This window comes from Lycorma delicatula, chromosome 5 (genome assembly GCF_047948215.1).
Source record: "Lycorma delicatula isolate Av1 chromosome 5, ASM4794821v1, whole genome shotgun sequence".
NCBI lineage: Eukaryota > Metazoa > Arthropoda > Insecta > Hemiptera > Fulgoridae > Lycorma > Lycorma delicatula.
The window spans coordinates 79,174,737-79,194,514 of NC_134459.1; the positions used below are offsets into that span (position 1 = coordinate 79,174,737).

Consider the following 19,778-nt stretch of genomic DNA (forward strand, 5'->3'; position numbering starts at 1 on the left):
GAACCATTTTATTACTAAGCCATTACTGAATTTTTTGTTGATATGAAAATATTTCTAGCTTTATGTACTTACAAATAGATGAAATAAAGTAATTAATAAAAAAAAAGTAGTGTTCATTTAATTCTGGCAATTAATGGGTTAATGTGGGATTACCTAAAATATCAGATGTACGTAAGAAAAATGATTTTTATAATCTATTATTTTTTTTTTTAACTATGGGACAAATAAGCATGCAATTATAAAAAAAAAATTATTATTCCTTTAAGTAAAATAGTTTTATATTTATTTGTAAAATGTACTTAAGTTCATATCTATATGGAATTATTGTAACTGTAACTGCTTATTTTTAGTACTGTCTGCTATCTCTGCTTTAACTGAAGTTTCACCTGTCATTTTACGAACGATCTATGAACAGTGTTAGTAGGTTTTAAAAATGAATTATATTTATTATATCTTAACTTTTAAGACTGTTGTAATGTTGAACAATTTATAATCTTGTCTGATGATTACTGTTATGATTTTTGTTTTTTTAGGATTCACCTATTATAGATTTTTATCCTGAAGATTTTAAAATTGATCTCAATGGTAAGAAATTTGCTTGGCAAGGTGTGGCACTTCTTCCGTTTGTTGATGAAACAAGATTGTGGAAGGCTTTAGCACCATATTACCCATTACTTACTGATGCAGAAAGTAAGTTATTGATCTTTTTCTTTGCATTTTAATTATTTATTATTAATATAGATTTATAATTATATACAGGTGTCCCACAAAGAACAGAGAAACTTTCAAGAAATTTTTTACTGGTAAAAATAATGAAAGAAATTCATATAAACGTAGGTCTGGAAACACTTCATTTTTGAGTTACGGCTAGCAAAAGATTTTGCCCAGATTTCAGCTCTTCTAATAAAAAGAAGCCCTACTGTAATTTTTGGGACCCAAATTAAGTAAAATTGGTGGTTTCTTATGTAATCTGAGTTGGGAAATAGGATAAAACAGTTCCAAAATAGTAACTCTAGTAGTTTAAATGGTGTCTTACAAGGTAATTTATTCTGTAAAGATAATATAATATTAATAAATCACAACATTACCTTTTCTGGTTGTATAATTTATGTAACTCCAGTAGTTTTTAAAATATTTGACGTAAAACACAAAATTTGCTGTTTTGTGTGGATCGTGGGTACCGGTGTTCTTTGGTGGTTGGGTTTCCATTAACCACACAACTCAGGCACGGTCAACCTGAGGCTGTACACAAAACTACGCTTCATTTAAATTAATACATATCATCCTCTGAAGAAATACCTTATTGTGGTTCCAGAGGCTAAACAGAAAAAGAAAGTAGAACATATCCTGAAAGTTTCTAGTTTCTTCGTGGATACTCTGTATAAATTTATTATTAATTTTAATTGTTCAATTTCAGTAGAAGTTTTTATTTTAGTAAATTTATATTTATTGTTAGGGTAATTTATATTTATAATTTGGTGAATTTATTATTAGGCATAGTGATTCTGTTAAATCTGTATGAGATGTTATTGGTTTTTTTTTTCCATTTAATTACTATTTAAACATTTAGAAACAGTGTCTAGAAGAGTTGCTTGGTGTATGTATGTGCATGTTGAATGTATGTTCTATATGTTTATATATATATTTTTTTATTTGAGGGCTTATCATCATTATTGAAATTTTACTCTATTTTTAAGGGAAGGAATTAGTTTCCCTTAAAAATGGAGTAAAATTTCAATAATTTTGCTAAAAGGTAATAGACCCATAAACTCAACTGAACATTTAAGTCATCGTCTGAATAGATTCAAAATTAGGAACAGATTGTAATACGTCTGACTTGTTCTGTACATATGAGGTATGTTCCAAAGACCAAAATTGTTCAATAAAAATTGCATTAATACATTTACAACTTTATGTGTAGGCTTGTTGTCTTGAAGTAGTCCTCATTGCTGACTGTACACTGCTCCCAACATTTCTTCCATTTTTGGAATTTTCCTTGGATATTTTTTTGGATTGTTGTATTGCATGTAGCAGTTGTACACTATTTTGCTTGAACTTATCTATGTTTGAAAACTATAGGGGGGTGCATGAAATGATCCAACATTTCGTTTTGTTAAAAAATATTTTTTTGAATTGCAATTCAGAAAATTAAAATACAACGTATTTCCTATATACGTGGAGATTATGTTCTACTTATCACATGTTCAATATGACCACTATCACGGCTAGCAGCTTCTTCAACATGAATATCTGTGATTTTAATAATTCGATGACACATATCCTCAGATATCTTATTGCATGCCTCAATGATCAAAATTCAGAGTTCCATCACTGTACAAATCTTTGTACAGTGATGGAACTGTGTTTAGGGAAAATCTTTTCCTTTAGAAATCCCCAAAGAAAATAATCACATGGAGCCAGTTCTGTTCACACGCAAAACGATTAGGAAATCTGTTTGAAATGACATTTGCATTTAAAGGTTCATGTAGAAAGTCTTAAACATTAGCTGTGTATGGTTGTGCTCCATCCTGCACGAACCTCTCGTTTTCTAATCAAAACCTTTTTGCAAGAAGCTGAGGAATAAAATTATTAAGCAGCATGTTTAGATAATGTTCACTGTTCACTGTCTGTTCAAAAAAGAATGGTCCTAATACCCCATGACTTGAGATAGCGGCCCATATTGTAATTCTTGGAGCACGATGCACCTTTTCATGAAGCACGTGTTGATTTTCAGAAGCAAAATTTCATACTATTAACAACCCCGTCTAGGAGAAAATGTGCCTCATCTGAAAACCAGATACTGTACAACAGTATGTCTTGGTTCACAACCCATTCAGCAAATGCCATTCTTTGATGTTTATTGTTAATTTCAATTGTTATTGTTATTTGTTATTATTATTTGTTGTTATTATTATTGTTTATTGTTATTTGTTATTGTTATTATCAATTGTTAATTTCAGCAACACTGCTGGTATGGGTACAAATGCAAATTTGTTTTTAAAATTTGCTGCATAGATCGCCTAGAAATCCCAAGTTGCACTGCTGCTTTTCATGGATTTGCCCAGGCTCCTCAGTAGTACAGCTCTGACAGCTTCGACATTCTATGGAGAACAAACATCAGCAGGCCTTTCATGCTTTTCTCAAATACTGAATCGCCACTATTAAATTTTTCATAAAGTTTATGTTTTGTTTTAAATGAGGGCAACCACCATGTTTGAAAATGTGCATGAAACCATCTTTTTTGTAAGTACCACACTTCATGTTGTTAAAAAACAACACAGTCTTTACACACAGTTCAACAGTTAGTCTTCCTTTGTCAGCCTTCTTGAAATTATACACTAACATCACACTCAGAAAGAGAAGAAACTAGTATTCATGAACTGCTGTCACTTCTACCAACATAAAACATTAATAATTATTAACCTAAACAATTATTGCCAAAACAAATGTTGGATGTTTTGTGTGTCACTCTGTACATTTTTTTAAGATTATTTTCAGTTTGGTAAACGAGAAAACGTCTGCTGGAGGTCAAGTCTGGAGAGTAGTATGAATGAGGCATGAATGCCCATGCTTCGGCTGCTAATGTCTGATAAGAAGTGACAAATGAGTTAGTGGATTGTCATGTGCAACATCCAAATCTGGTTTTTCTATAGCTCAGGTCTCTTGTGTACAGCATTCTTCAAATGTTGTAAAACTTTCATGTAGACTTCTTTTTTCTGTCTGACTACAAAAATGAATTTACAGTGGGCCAAGCCTTACCAGTCAAAAAAACTACCACTACCACCTTTATGTTTACCAACTTAAGCAGACTTTGCTTGGTCAGGATGATCCTTTCCCCATCCACTGTATTGCAATGATTGTGGTTTTGGTTTCCACATCATAGCCATAGATCCAAGTCTCATCTCCTATGTTGTAATGTTTTTAAAAGATTTTCATTGGTATTATTGACTTAGTCAAGAAGGTCTTGTTTGATGTTAATTCAATTCTCTTCCTGTTCATCAGTTAGCAATTAATCAGCAATTGTACAGATGTGATATCTGTTAAAATTGTATGGGATGATGCTATACTGATGCCCACTTTTTCAGCAATCTCTGGGATAGTTAAAAATGCTCTTCATTAACTGCATAAATATTTTCATAGTTTATTAATGTGGAAGGTCGTGCAGGTGTCGGATCTTCATCAGTTGATGTTTGTCTCCATTTAAACAATAGAACCATTTGTAGTACTATGATCTGCTTATACATTTTCTCCCAAATGTGTGCTGAAATGTTTTAAATGTTTGTAAAAGTTATACTGAGTTTGAAGTAAAATTTAACACATTGTTCTTCAATGTCTTTTTTCACTTGGTTAATAATGCATTGAGGGATTAGTACTTTATTGTAATTTGAAAACTAATCATGATGCATCATCATATGGCATTGTGTTTCCAAAAGTTGTCACACAATGGAACACATTCTATGTTCTGGCTGGCATGCTTTTACAAAAGTTTAGGCTTTTAGAAGACACCTCAAGTTTATTTTTTACCTATTTATTTACTCGAATATATCATGAATCTTGTTTTAACGTTTACAGAGTAGAGGAATGTACGGGGTGATGATCATTTGTAACATTCTGTGCTCTGGCTGGCATGCTTTTACAAAAGTTTAGACTTTTAGAAGACAACTCAAGTTTATTTTTTATGTATTTATTTGAATATATCATGAATCTTGTTTTAATGTTAACAGAGAAGAGGAATGTACGTGGTGATGATCGTTTGTATATTGGTAAAGAACATGAATCTTACACCTTTATAATTGCATTGTATAAAAATCCAAGCAATTATGATACTGAGAACTCATTGTCTGCTAATGGGATGCGTGGCACAATTCTTTTAGCAGAAGACAATGTCAACATTGGAGGGTGACTATGTTTTTCATAATTTTTTTTTTAGGGCTTTACTGTAGATTTAAGTTTCAATTTTAATATGAATTGTTTTTGTTATTGTCATTGGTATTATCTGAATATTATTAATTATTCAACTCATTCACCTTTATTTTGTCTCCTCCACATCGCTGCAATTACACTCTTGAGTATGCATGCCACATTCTCTCATTGGGTTTCAATATATACCATTTACAGGTATACTACATTCATTTACAGCTGAGTAAACATCCTTTAAAAATTAAGTTAATCGAGAATCCCACCGTTTGTGAAATTAGGGCGGGCAGTTAACCCTTTTTAAAGTAAGAAGTTTTTAAAGTTATTTATATTTTTTTTTTTTTTTTGTCTTCATTCATTTGACTGGTTTGATGCAGCTCTCCAAGATTCCCTATCTAGTGCTAGTCGTTTCATTTCAGTATACCCTCTACATCCTACATCCCCAACAATTTGTTTTACATACTCCAAACGTGTCCTGCCTACACAATTTTTCCCTTCTACCTGTCCTTCCAATATTAAAGAGACTATTCCAGGATGCCTTAGTATGTGGCCTATAAGTCTGTCTCTTCTTTTAACTATATTTTTCCAAATGCTTCTTTCTTCATCTATTTGCCGCAATACCTCTTCATTTGTCACTTTATCCACCCATCTGATTTTTAACATTCTCCTATAGCACCACATTTCAAAAGCTTCTAATCTTTTCTTCTCAGATACTCCGATTGTCCAAGTTTCACTTCCATATAAAGCGACACTCCAAACATACACTTTCAAAAATCTTTTCCTGACATTTAAATTAATTTTTGATGTAAACAAATTATATTTCTTACTGAAGGCTCGTTTAGCTTGTGCTATTCGGCATTTTATATCGCTCCTGCTTCGTCCATCTTTAGTAATTTTACTTCCCAAATAACAAAATTCTTCTACCTCCATAATCTTTTCTCCTCCTATTTTCACATTCAGCGGTCCATCTTTGTTATTTCTACTACATTTCATTACTTTTGTTTTGTTCTTGTTTATTTTCATGCGATAGTTCTTGGGTAGGACTTCATCTATGCCGTTCATTGTTTCTTCTAAATCCTTTTTACTCTCGGCTAGAATTACTATATCATCAGCAAATCGTAGCATCTTTATCTTTTCACCTTGTACTGTTACTCCGAATCTAAATTGTTCTTTAACATCATTAACTGCTAGTTCCATGTAAAGATTAAAAAGTAACGGAGATAGGGAACATCCTTGTCGGACTCCCTTTCTTATTAGGGCTTCTTTCTTATGTTCTTCAATTGTTATTGTTGCTGTTTGGTTCCTGTACATGTTAGCAATTGTTCTTCTATCTCTGTATTTGAACCCTAATTTTTTTAAAATGCTGAACATTTTATTCCAGTCTACGTTATCAAAAGCCTTTTCTAGGTTTATAAACGCCAAGTGTTGGTTTGTTTTTCTTTAATCTTCCTTCTACTATTAATCTGAGGCCTAAAATTGCTTCCCTTGTCCCTATATTTTTCCTGAAACCAAATTGGTCTTCTCCTAACACTTCTTCCACTCTCCTCTCAATTCTTCTGTATAAAATTCTAGTTAAGATTTTTGATGCATGACTAGTTAAACTAATTGTTCTGTATTCTTCACATTTATCTGCCCCTGCTTTCTTTGGTATCATAACTATAACACTTTTTTTGAAGTCTGATGGAAATTCCCCATTTTCATAAATATTACACACCAGTTTGTATAATCTATCAATCGCTTCCTCACCTGCACTGCGCAGTAATTCTACAGGTATTCCGTCTATTCCAGGAGCCTTTCTGCCATTTAAATCTTTTAATGCTCTCTTAAATTCAGATCTCAGTATTGTTTCTCCCATTTCATCCTCTTCAACTTCCTCTTCTTCCTCTATAACACCATTTTCTAATTCATTTCCTCCGTATAACTCTTCAACATATTCCACCCATCTATCGACTTTACCTTTCGTATTATATATTGGTGTACCATCTTTGTTTAACACATTATTAGATTTTAATTTATGTACCCCAAAATTTTCCTTAACTTTCCTGTATGCTCCATCTATTTTACCAATGTTCATTTCTCTTTCCACTTCTGAACACTTTTCTTTAATCCACTCTTCTTTCACCAGTTTGCACTTCCTGTTTATAGCATTTTTTAATTTCCGATAGTTCCTTTTACTTTCTTCATCACTAGCATTCTTATATTTTCTACGTTCATCCATCAGCTGCAATATATCATCTGAAACCCAAGGTTTTCTACCGGTTCTCTTTATTCCGCCTAAGTTTGCTTCTGCTGATTTAAGAATTTCCTTTTTAACATTCTCCCATTCTTCTTCTACATTTTCTACCTTATCTTTTTTACTCAGACCTCTTGCGATGTCCTCCTCAAAAATCTTCTTTACCTCCTCTTCCTCAAGCTTCTCTAAATTCCACCGATTCATCTGACACCTTTTCTTCAGGTTTTTAAACCCCAATCTACATTTCATTATCACCAAATTATGGTCGCTATCAATGTCTGCTCCAGGGTAAGTTTTGCAGTCAACGAGTTGATTTCTAAATCTTTGCTTAACCATGATATAATCTATCTGATACCTTCCAGTATCGCCTGGCTTTTTCCAAGTGTATATTCTTCTATTATGATTTTTAAATTGGGTGTTGGCAATTACTAAATTATACTTCGTGCAAAATTCTATAAGTCGGTCCCCTCTTTCATTCCTTTTGCCCAGCCCGTATTCACCCACTATATTTCCTTCCTTGCCTTTTCCAATGCTTGCATTCCAATCTCCAACTATTATTAAATTTTCATCTCCTTTTACGTGTTTAATTGTTTCATCAATCTCTTCGTATACACACTCTACCTCATCATCATCATGGGCGCTTGTAGGCATATAGACGTTAACAATCGTTGTCGGTTTAGGTTTTGATTTTATCCTTATTACAATGATTCTATCGCTATGCGTTTTGAAATACTCCACTCTCCTCCCTATCTTCTTGTTCATCACGAAACCTACTCCTGCCTGCCCATTATTTGACGCTGAGTTAATTACTCTAAAATCACCTGACCAAAAGTCGCCTTCCTCTTCCCACCGAACCTCACTAATTCCTACTATATCCACATTTGTCCTACCCATTTCCCTTTTTAAATTTTCTAGCCTACCAACCTTTTTCAAGCTTCTTACATTCCACGCTCCGACTCGTAGAATGTTATTTTTTAATTTTCTGGTGACCCCTTCCTTAGTAGTCCCCACCCGGAGATCCGAACGCGGGACTATTTTACCTCCGGAATATTTTACCAAGGAAGGCGCCTCCATTATTGCTATGTGAAAATGCAGAGAGCCACATTTTCTTGAAAAAAAAGCAGCTGTAGTTTTCCATTGCTTTCAGCTGCGCAGTACTCAGAGGACTGAGTGATGTTGATACGGCCGTTTAAGTCGTCCTGACTCACGCCCCTAACAACTACTGAAAGAGCTGCTGCCCTCTTTCAGGAATCATTCCTTAGTCTGGCTCTCAACAGATACCTCTCCGATATGGTTGCACCTTCGGTCCAGCTACTCTGTATCCCTGAGCACTCAAGCCCCCTCACCAACGGCAAGGTCTCATGATTCATAGAGGAGGGTTATTTATATATTTTTTTAAAGTAAAGGTGTCAAACCAGCTGATATTCACTGACAGATTGTTACCAGTGAAAAAGCTATGAATGATAGAATGGCTAGAAAGTGGGTGTGGCAGTTCAATAACAGATGCAGTAATGTGCATGAGCAAAGGAGTGTGGACACCCTTCCTTATTGAATTCCCTGAAATTTCACGGACAGAACTGCATGAAATTATAAAACAGAATGTAGGCTTATGTAGGCTTCTTGTTTGGACTTAAAAATATTATGGAGTTTTACAAAACTAAGCGATTATACAAAGTCTGACTGAAAAATTTGGCTGGAAGCAATTGAAGTATCCACCTTGTGGTACTGAGTTAGTGTTAAGTTGTCTACCACTTATTTCTCCATCTCAAGCGATTCCTTATTGGTCAGTGATGATGCCGATGTGAAAAGAGTTTTACTACAGTTGTTATTTTTACTGGGGGTATCATTTTTGACGAAGGAAAGAACTGATTACAAGATATTAATGGTAGATAATAAGTGTAAATTAGTTTCAGGTGTGCTCTTCCATTTAATAATAAAATTATTCTATTGTAAGAAAAGTGTATTTCTTAATTACAAAACTGTACTTACTTTCTGGTTATATCTCGTACTTTTTAATCTGTTAGGTTTAAGATTACAGCAAAAGATTTTAGTTTGGTTTGATTCTGATCATGACATTCTTATGGCATTCCTATGTTATCATTTTCCTCAGTTACTGTAAATATATACTAAAAAAAATGTTTAACTACATATTAACCTGTAAAATGAAGACGCTTTGTTGTTGAGAAGTCTGTTAATCTATCTGTTTGATGGATAATGTATTTAACCCTTCATAAATGTATGTGATATGGAAGGATATGTTAAGGAAGTGAATTTTTGCAATACTTGTCTGGTTAAGCAGGATATGTTTCAAGTACGTGTCTATTATGTTGTATATTTATTTAATTGTAAAATAAAATGTTACGGACTTAAGAATTTTTGGCACTATTCATTTCCATTTAGAAAATGGAAATGAATAATCTTTTATAAAAAAGGGATTACCAATTACAAAACTAATTTGTTACAGAAAACCATAAGACGTAAGATGTAATAAAAATAGGTTTGGTGGATGTATGTATTTTTCCAAATAATTTAATAACTACAAATGCGTTTATTGTAATTATAAATTAAAACAGGAATAATAAATAAACAATTGAGTATTAACCTTTCAAAGTTTAGATGAACCCTGGATAAGTCAGAAAATTGCATAGTTTATTATCCAATGGTTCTGCATTACTTTAAATGTCTCTGGGATTGGAAATTGGAGGGTGTTGAGTAAAGATAAAATAAAATAACTACTAGCCATTAATCAGTTCCCATAGATTACCAAAGTTAACAATCATAGGCTCAGTTTCATGGCATTTTATATCCAAGTTGATACTACTCAAGTTACAAAAAAAATAGTCTGAAATTATGTTATTTGACTTGCTGATAAAACAAACTTCTTTTTTTGTTAGTCTTTTTTATAACTTGAGTGGTGTCAACTTAGATATAAAACTTTCTGGTAAAACAAAGTGGTTAAGATTCTACTGCATGTGATTTAAATATATAACTTAAGGTTTTTTTGTTTACAGATCTCTGCCATCACCTGTAAATGGCCTTCCAGTTGTTAGATATAACACTGTTACTGTGTAAGTTAATTTTGATTATCAGTAGATTTTATTTTATTCTTTAATAACATTTAATTTTATTTTATTTTAATCTCTTTATTACTAATTCTGTTACCAATTCTTGGATTGTTGCTACACAGTGCCTGACTCAAGTAATTGAAAGTAGAGGTTGGTGTATTAGTTCATTTTTATAATATTATATAACATTTTATGAAATCCTAAATTAATCATTTAATTGTTGTTATTAAAATAATAATTACTGTTATCTTTTCTGTTAAGATCACTATAGTTGCTATGTTGAGTACTGTTTAACTTTTTTAGCTTCATCTTTCTATCACGTGTTGATGCGTTTCAGAACAACTTCATTGTCAAAAATTATTGTGCTGCTATAGAGTTCAATAAGATAATTCATATTGTACTCATTGTTAACTTACTGTGCTGCTATGGAGTACAGTAAGTTTTGACAATGGTTCTGAAACGCATTAACATGTGATAAAAGAATGAAGCTAAGAAAGGTAGAAAATACTCAACATAGTAATCATTTAATTTTTTTGTATTTGCTACATAATATTTAATTGGATAAATGTTATTATATATATATATATATATATATATATATATATATATATATATATATATAATATAATAATCTTAATAATTTTTGTTTTCTGTATTGAGAGTACATCTTTATTTTACAAAGAAAAGATTTTGTTTTCAAATGTTAACAATTCAACTAATTTTCTATATATATATAACTATTAATATATATATACATATATATATATATATACAATTAATATATAACTATATTTTGAAGACGTAACTACTACATCCTTTTTAAATTTTTTTGCAAAAATAGAAAAATTCCTTTATGTTAACTTGCTATGGCAACTGTACAGTTTGTCGTTTCTTCTTAATAATTACTTCTTAAACTTTTCTTTCAGTATTTTTCATTTTAATTCACTTCTATTTAATTGTTACTGATTATGTTTTATTATAATTAACCCTTATAAACTTAGTATTTCTTTTAACTATTGTTTAAGATATATGAACAATAAAAAGATCTTAAAATCTTTATTTTTTCTTTTGGCTTTACCTTACCCTTGGGTTTTTCAGGTTCTTTTGTTCTGCCTATAAACAAGAAGGTGAACCATTTTTCCTTATTCTTTGAATTTAAAATTATTTAATTTTAAATCAATATTGTGTATATTGTCAATTGAAAACTATTGATATTTTATAATTTATTTATTTTTTTCAGTGTGAGGTTTCGAGATCCAAAGTATCCAGAGTCATACATATTTAAAGCAGTGAAGCTAAAAGGAGCAAAGTAAGTTTCTGTTTTTGCTTAAATTTATGTAATTTTAATTGTAATCTGTTAAATTTATATTCAATATCCTTTTTTTTCTTTTAATTTTGTATTGTTGCATAATAATTCTTATCTTAGTAGTTGAGAGGAGATCAATGTAAACAAAGTTGTTCTGATTTTTTATTGTATGTCGATAAATGTAAGAAAGCATGTATTACTACTTAAGTATTTACTTAGTTTTAACATTATTGCTAATTTAAAGAAGACAGTTGTAAAATTTAAACAGAGATGCTACTTAATTTCATGCTGCTGATAAGCGTGATAGAATTAAAAATATATATGCATATTTATTGTAGAGTTATCTAGCTAAAATTAATTTTCCTTTAAGTAGTTACTGAAGTTGTGTATAAAAAAAATTGGTAATATTACTTTTCTTTAGTAAAATTACCTTTCGTTTTGAATTTAGCTGTTTACACAGTTTTGTAAGTATTTGATATTACTTTTAATGTTATAAAAATCTGAGTGTTTGTATATTAGTAATTTATAAGCTGTATCTTGATGGAATTAAAGGAAATATACAATAAATATACACTGCTAATCACAAAAAAGTGGTTATTTTAAATTAATATTTTTCCTCTATTTTTTAATACAGACTTCTGTAGTTCTTAATATATTATACACCTTGTTTGGAAAAATGGATTATGTTAAAGCATTTATATTTTAGAAAAAGTTTTTTGAAACTGTAGAATTAACTTTCAAATAAGTGTTGAACCATCAACAGTATAAGAGGTAGTTTAATTTACTGTTTCAATATTACTTACTGATTTATTAGTTGTTAAGTTTAGAGAACTCAGTTGACATGCAGGGTGGGGATAGATTGTTAGACTTGCAAATCGTTTCTTGCAAACTTATAGTGTCCTTGTTATGGTGTACTGTACAATTAGCAGTGCCAGCACTACTTGATACACCTCAAAAAACTACTATACATATGTTCACGCTTTCTAAAAGTTGACAAGTTATTCCAGTGTTGTATGCTATATCAGTTTACTGTACCAGTTGACTATATCACAAATTATTGCTAAGATTATTACCATTTTACACATTGTTTATAGTATGTATAAGTGTTGTTATTCTAAAAGTTTATGATGTAATGAACAGAAAGTAATTGCATTATTAAAGTATTGCATTATTTTTGTATCATTATACTTGATATTGGTTTCTTTGTTCATCTATTTGTCTACAAGATTCACAACAGTTTTCTTAGCCCAAGTAAAGTCATGCATAAAAATATTTTTTGGAAACTCAGTCCTAAGAGTTAAATTATAAGTGAAAACTATAAAAACTAAAAAAATTTGAATTCTGTTGTTGGTCACTTACTCCTTCAAGTTGGTGAAAATAAAACTCAGTTACAAATGTTTACAGTATTAAATGTTGATTAAAATTGTTTTCTATACAGAATATTATAAATTAATGAAGATAACTGCATCAGAATTACTTTAACCTTTGTCTAAAGGTGTGTTGGTAAGAAAAAACATACAAAGCAGTTCAGTTATGTTAAACTTAATGACACTGTTAACATATATTTCATCTCATTTATATCAGGTGTCTCCACTATTGACTTCCTGAACAGTATTTTAAAAGTAGTCTTTTAAAAAAAGAAGTAAAAATTAATATGAAGTGTCTGGTTGTAGAGGTTTTAAGACCTCTACAACCAGTCATTATCTATTCTGTATCAAAGACTCATTAGCTTTCTTGATAACTCTTCGAAATTGCTTACTTACATTCAAATTTGCTGTTCAGATTCACCCATCCATTTCCAGAGAACTCTGTACCTACTTTTCTGAGTAATTTAAAATGTTGCATTTACTTCAAACAAGAACTTTATCATAAAAAACAAACAAACAAGTAAGTTTGTCAGTTGTAATAAGAAGTAAATAAATATTGTTATGCAATAATGCTTGTAAATGTTGTTCTCTTAATTTAATCATTCAGAGTGTTTAAGACTAACCATTTTATTAAATCAGTTTTGAGACTCTCCCTTCAATAATTTTGGTATAGAATTCAGGAAATCCTCTTGTCCAGTATTGAATTATAAAGTCATATCTAATCTTCAAATAAAACAATGGAAAAATGAAATAAAAATTTCTCTTCATTGTTTTATGGGTCTGGGAACCTGGAAGATGATAAGGCTGGTTGATTATGGTTTTGGTCTACAATTTGATGATAAACATGATTAGGCTTCTTTTTTTTTTAAGTTTCTATGTTAGCACTCAAATTACTTAAGTGCTATTTATCACTGCTCCCTTCAGCGATTCCTTTGTTCTCTTCTGAGAATATTTCCTTCATAAAATTCAGATCTGCAGTTTTATCCTTTGTATTCCAGCACAAGGATGTGTTAATCTACCAACTGCTTTGCTAAAGTAATTCACTTGTGATATATATATATATATACCAGTATGCTCCAGCTTTCATTGTTTATAGAATAAATTCAATTGGTGAATCCTTCAATCAATCAATCAACGATCTTCACTGTCATTCAGTATATTTGCCATATGCTACAAATAAGATTTGTCACACATAGCAAAGATTTTTTATTACTAAAGGATTATTTTTCACGAATAAGATAAATCTAGCCTTCTTTTATTTAGATTCCTGTACAAAGATTGTGTAAGCCAGTAGATCAATTTTAAATGAACGTATATGAACCTAAGATTATAGACTGGTAGTCTGAAGCATTTTGTGTTTATTAATCAGTATGAAATTTTGTTTTTTATTGAAAATTCTGTAAATGGAAACATTTATTTCCTTTTATTCTTGTATAGTATTTTTTTTTTTTTTTTTTTACTACAAAACAATTTTTTTCAGGGAACCACCAAGGGTCCTCAAACCAGAGGATCTTAATAAGTCAGATTCAAGAAATTGGCGGCCGCAGATTGGGATGGCACCTGCTACTCAGAGAGCTTCTCTTGGTGGACCAGGTCATAAGATGTTAAGGTGAAAAAAATTAATTATTTTTAATTATTTTTTTTACACATTAGCAGACTTTAATAAAAGGTTCTATGTTCAATTAGTTTTTTTAAATTCATTCATAAGCTGGAAACCACCAAACCGATTATTATAGAGCTTTACATATACCCACAATTATTCCTTCATTGTGTAATATTTTAAGAAAGCTGTGACTTGCAGGAATAGAACCATTTTTATACATTTCTTTAAAGTTACTGGCTTAATTTTGGTCAAGCCAGAAATTTCTCAAATGAAAAAATGTTTTTACTATAAATAAATGTTTTCAAGGTTGGTTTAAACTAAATCACTTTATGTTATTTGAAGTCTGTTCTATATACTGTTAATATTTTGCTTTTAAAGTTAATTTTAATAAATATTTCTCTGTTATTAAATCAAAATAATTAATATAAGTGTTCATAATTAAGACTCAAGATCCTGAAGTCGTCTACTCTTCCAGAGAAATCAACTTCTTCCTTATGCTAAAAAAAGAGAAATTCAACAAATGACAGTCCATGTGTACCATTTGATGTCGCTATCACTTTGCTTTCAGTTAAATGTTTTTTTACTAGCATTATTCTTAAATCTGTTGACTAGCACCATCAAACATTTTTAATTATATTCTAATGAAGTTTTCATAATACTTTTTTCAAAGTTATGTAATACAGTATAACAATGAAAGTCTAGGACCTTTTCAATAAATCTAAATGTTTCAAAATCACACACACTGCTAATTTAAAATATTAAAGAAAAAAAGGTGTTTAATAGTGTATGTATATATATATATATATATGCAACTTTTAAAAACAATACCTACTGTAATGTTGTACAAATTGCATAATAAAAGCAACAAAAATTAAGTTAAAGAAGTATGTTTGTAACAGTTATTTATGCATAACATAAATTAAGAATTGTTTTGTATATAACATACAATTAATACTTCTTCCTCTTTTTTAACATATGAAAACACTTTAGTTCAAAAGTAAATCAATTAGGACAGTGAATGATGTTTTATACCCAAGCTAATTGTTTATCTTGATAGGACAACAGCACTGGTTTCTTTGTAATTTTGCTTGAATATGTTATAAATAGTCATAGTCATTAACATTTTTTCTATGTTTATACAGTTAGGTATGACTATCATTTCAGTGTGTACTAGTTATACTGATAAGTATGTAAACCAACAGTATAACCAGTTATACTGATTTATTACATCATATAAATGTCTTACTAATTATCATATACAACAGATATCCATGATTATTGCAGTAATATAATCTTTTATTTGATATTTGATTTGATTTATTTGTTTTACTGGCTAGTATTTTTTATTTTGTTGAATTATTGGTTAATTGCTGTAATGCCAAATTAATAATAATTATTATTATACTTTGTGATAGAAGGATGTTAAAAAGTGTATTGATTTATTTAATACATTCAACAAAGTGTTTCTGAAAATAATGCTTAATAATTAAATGACAACTGGTGGAATATTTTAGAAAAATATCAAATATATAATAAATTTTGCAGTGGTCTATTTATCATAAGATGTTGATCCAGTGTGGTTCAAGTTTAGATCCTAAACCATAGATATATTAGTAGCTTTGCCTCTTGTACATGTCATCTCTTTCTGTCTATAAATAACCCGTGATTAGAACATTGCAATCTGAGTTTCATCGTACATCATTTTATATCTACCCACACTTCAAAGGAATATATTTTTAAATTAACTTCTTTTCTTGTCAGTACCTTTACTGAAAGAAAAAATTCTTAATAATATATACTAATTTTCATTAGTTGTCTCCATTTTTTTCCTTATTAGAAATTCCCTTTGCATAAATTGTGGTTCTTATTTTTCTTTTATCCTCTTGAAATCAGTCTCCATTCATATAGTTCAAGTTGTTAACATGCATTTAAATGCAACTTTTTCATTTAAAGAATAAAACATTATTGAAATTATTAATTATTTACAATTACGGTTAACTATGTTGTAATTTGATAATTTTAAATTGTCCATTAGCAATGCCATTAAATTATCACCTACTTTTATTGTCATCTCTCTGAGTGAAATTTTAGCTGGCTTTCTATTGTCTTCCAGTGGTCAGTTGTAAGATACAGTAATGTTAATGTCAGCATCAGTATTAACACATAAAAGTGTTTGATATTAGTATAAGAAAGGAAAATATATCTACCTTGTAGGTATAGGTAGTTTTGATTAAATTTTCTGCTTCTGTTTCTTCATTATTACAGGAAAGGGGGAAAAAGTGTGGAACATAACATTGTTCAGTATATGAAAATTGTATTGAAAAACTATTTGCTATTGTGTGGCCGAAAATTATTCAGGGTGGCTGTTTGCTGCAGAGGTGGTGACCTGTTGCAGGGTGGGGACTTGAGTTAAACTTAAAAAGCGGGTCTGGTCTCCACCTGGTACAAAGGTATAGGTAGTTCATGATTACCATTTTACTTTCCCACTAGTGCTATAGCTCTAGAAGGGAAAGTATTGTAATTGGGCCAATTTGGGCATATCTGATTTTCATTGGATCTTGACATTTTGAACCTATGTAACCAAAAACCTGGTTGGAAATTTTCTGGATGTTAATGTATGTGTTTGGTGTTGGCCTCTAAATCACCTTATATCTCCAGAGCTACTGGACCGACTTTGAACAAACTTGGTCAGATTACTTCTATATATGGGGCAGTAATGCCATTAAATTTTCAACTTAAAAGGTCAAGGGAGTGAGGCTATGGAGCAAGGTCCTCAGTTTCTTAAGATTTTGCCTAATTGAGGTCATATTTTTCTTAGGCACATTTATTATTAACAATTAAAAAATAACATTATTTTCAAAAAAAAATTTTTTTGAAAAATCGCATCCCCACCCTAAAAAATGCTGTTGTAGTTGTCTGCTATAGAACCTACCTATCTAGAATTAAATAAATGAATGATATTTATAGTGTAAAAAAGTAACTCAGTCTGGCTGGATCGCCTGGTTGACTCTGTACGTGATGCATTAAGCCTTAAACTACACCAGTTTGCCAACCAGTACAATTAAAATTTAGTCTATGTAAGTTGTGAAATTACATTACCTTAGTTAGTGCTGACTGTCACCACTAGTACTGCTACACTTGTACAAAATAAATACAGTATGTGCATGCACTTTAGTTCATCGGATTAAATAAATGAAAAAAAATATTGTAAATAAAATTATAAATATTTTAAATTAAGTTGTGTGTGTAAGCCATACATCAGAAACAACCTTTTCTGAGCCTTTTCTCAGCTCTAAGTATGCAATTGCCTTCTGCAGGCCTTACTGTTGTTGTTCCATGTTATTACTCTCTTTGGCAGCCCTCTCATGTTAATTACTGCTTTGAAATTTGTCAATATAATAAAAAGAACACAAATCCAGTTATTTTAAAGAACGAATTTTGCAATATTATAAGTAGCATGAAATCAATTGTTAGTTTATACAGATGGCTCTAAAAACATTAATTTTGTTGGTTGTTGCTTTGTTGTTGACAACAAAACATATATGTTTAGCCTTCCCAACATCACCAGTATTTTCATTACTGAACTGTATGCCTTCAAGAAGGCCGTACATATAATTAGCCCAAAATATTGACATGTTCTTCTTTGCTCAGATTCCATGAGTGCCCTGCAGATGATTAATGCCATGTACTCTAGACACCCTGTTGTCTGTGAGATTCATTGTGTCATTTTGCAAATGACTAGCTGTAATAGTGAGCTTCTGCTGGATTCCCAACCATATAGAAATTTCAGGCAGTAAGCACATAGATAGTGAGTGTAGTAAAGAAGGCTTGTTTCCAGTCTCCTTTCACCAATCGTGTTGCTTCTAACAACCTCGTCTGTTTCCTGAAGAGGATGGTAAATGATGAGCGGCAAAGTGAATGGGAAGCTACCATGGACAACAAACTTTGCCCTATTAAGAGCTCCTTAAAAGGGCTTTGCCCTTTTCACCTAGGAGCTCCTCATGCATAAATAACTGTCGAGGTTATTATCTGCTGTTTGCGAATAGGGCTTACTAGGTTCACTCATGGATATCTGATGACTCAAATGCACCAGTTTGTGTTCACTGCGATTGCCGACTGACAGTGCACCTTATCCTTGTGGACTGTATCTGTTGTGCGGCACGCATCGGCATTGTATCTGTATTTTTTTTTTTTCAAGCAGAAAAAAATAAAATAAACATAAAAAAAATAACTGAAAAAAATCTTCATCTTAAAATAGAAATAATTAAACAAATCTCAGAAAATAAACTCAATCTAGGAGGACAAGATATACTTATAACACAAAACAAAAATTAAAAAAAACTAAGTGAAGGTAAATAGTTAAGTAACCCCGTTTAGACTAGGTGTTAACATGCCAGCTTTTCTGGGTGATAGTGAGGTGTTGTTATCTTCTGTCTTACAATTTCTTAGGGCCGTCTCTTTATATTCAAATGCATAAATTACTGTGTTCCAAATATTCATCCCATTTGCTGTAATGCAGATTGCGATTTTATTTTTTATTTTATTTTTAAAAAAATATATACAGTGATTATATCTGTGTTGTTATTTTACTTTTAGCATGTGTTACAGGCTCTTCACATTGAAGACATAGTTTTGCGTGTCGGGGTTTTTATATTTTAATTAATTTTTAACTGTCCAGTTTTTGTTAAATAAACATATCATGTTCAGGTGATAAGTAAAAGTGTTTTTCACCCTGAAAACAAAGAAAAAAAAACAACCAAAGAAACAACAAAAAAGTTATAGGACTTTCCCAGAACGCGGCTTAGCTGCTTGATGAGCAAGTCCAATTGTGTTGTCAGCTTTTTTTGTACCATTGGTATGAGTTCTGGTGCTAGAATGAAACATATATAAAAATTTTTTTTCATAAGTTTTAATAAATTATTATTTTATTTATAAATTCATTTTTTTATTTATGTTTCAGTCACTTTGCCCCTAACAGAAACACTGCTCCTGGAATTTACAGTTCAGTACCCGCACCTGCATGCCTTCAACATGGTAAGTACTTGCATTTAAATTTCTGTTTAATAACTTAATTTTTTGTCTAATGAAATTTTTAATTAAAGATCCAGAATTTGATAAAGAGTTAATTATAGCCCTATAACATCTTTATATCTAATACTTAAGATACTCTATAAGTAACCACACTTTTAGATACGTTTGCAAATCTCATATTAACATTTTTTTACAATAGTTTTAAGATAGATGTTGTGCAGGATAAGGTAATTCCTGAGAATCGATTGTAAATTTG

At 30.8% G+C, this 19,778-nt stretch overlaps 1 protein-coding gene across 2 annotated transcripts in view; it reads left to right on the top strand.

Annotated features, from left to right (window-relative positions):
* Rat1 (5'-3' exoribonuclease 2 Rat1) overlaps positions 1 to 19,778 on the top strand; it is a 118,353-nt gene that overhangs the window by 43,908 nt on the left and 54,667 nt on the right. For both annotated transcript variants that reach the window (XM_075366434.1, XM_075366435.1), the window contains exons 14-19: positions 534 to 690; positions 4,725 to 4,899; positions 10,162 to 10,218; positions 11,456 to 11,524; positions 14,369 to 14,497; positions 19,452 to 19,525. In XM_075366434.1, coding sequence (XP_075222549.1) covers positions 534 to 690; positions 4,725 to 4,899; positions 10,162 to 10,218; positions 11,456 to 11,524; positions 14,369 to 14,497; positions 19,452 to 19,525 — 661 coding nt within the window. The remainder of the gene's footprint in view (positions 1 to 533; positions 691 to 4,724; positions 4,900 to 10,161; positions 10,219 to 11,455; positions 11,525 to 14,368; positions 14,498 to 19,451; positions 19,526 to 19,778) is intronic.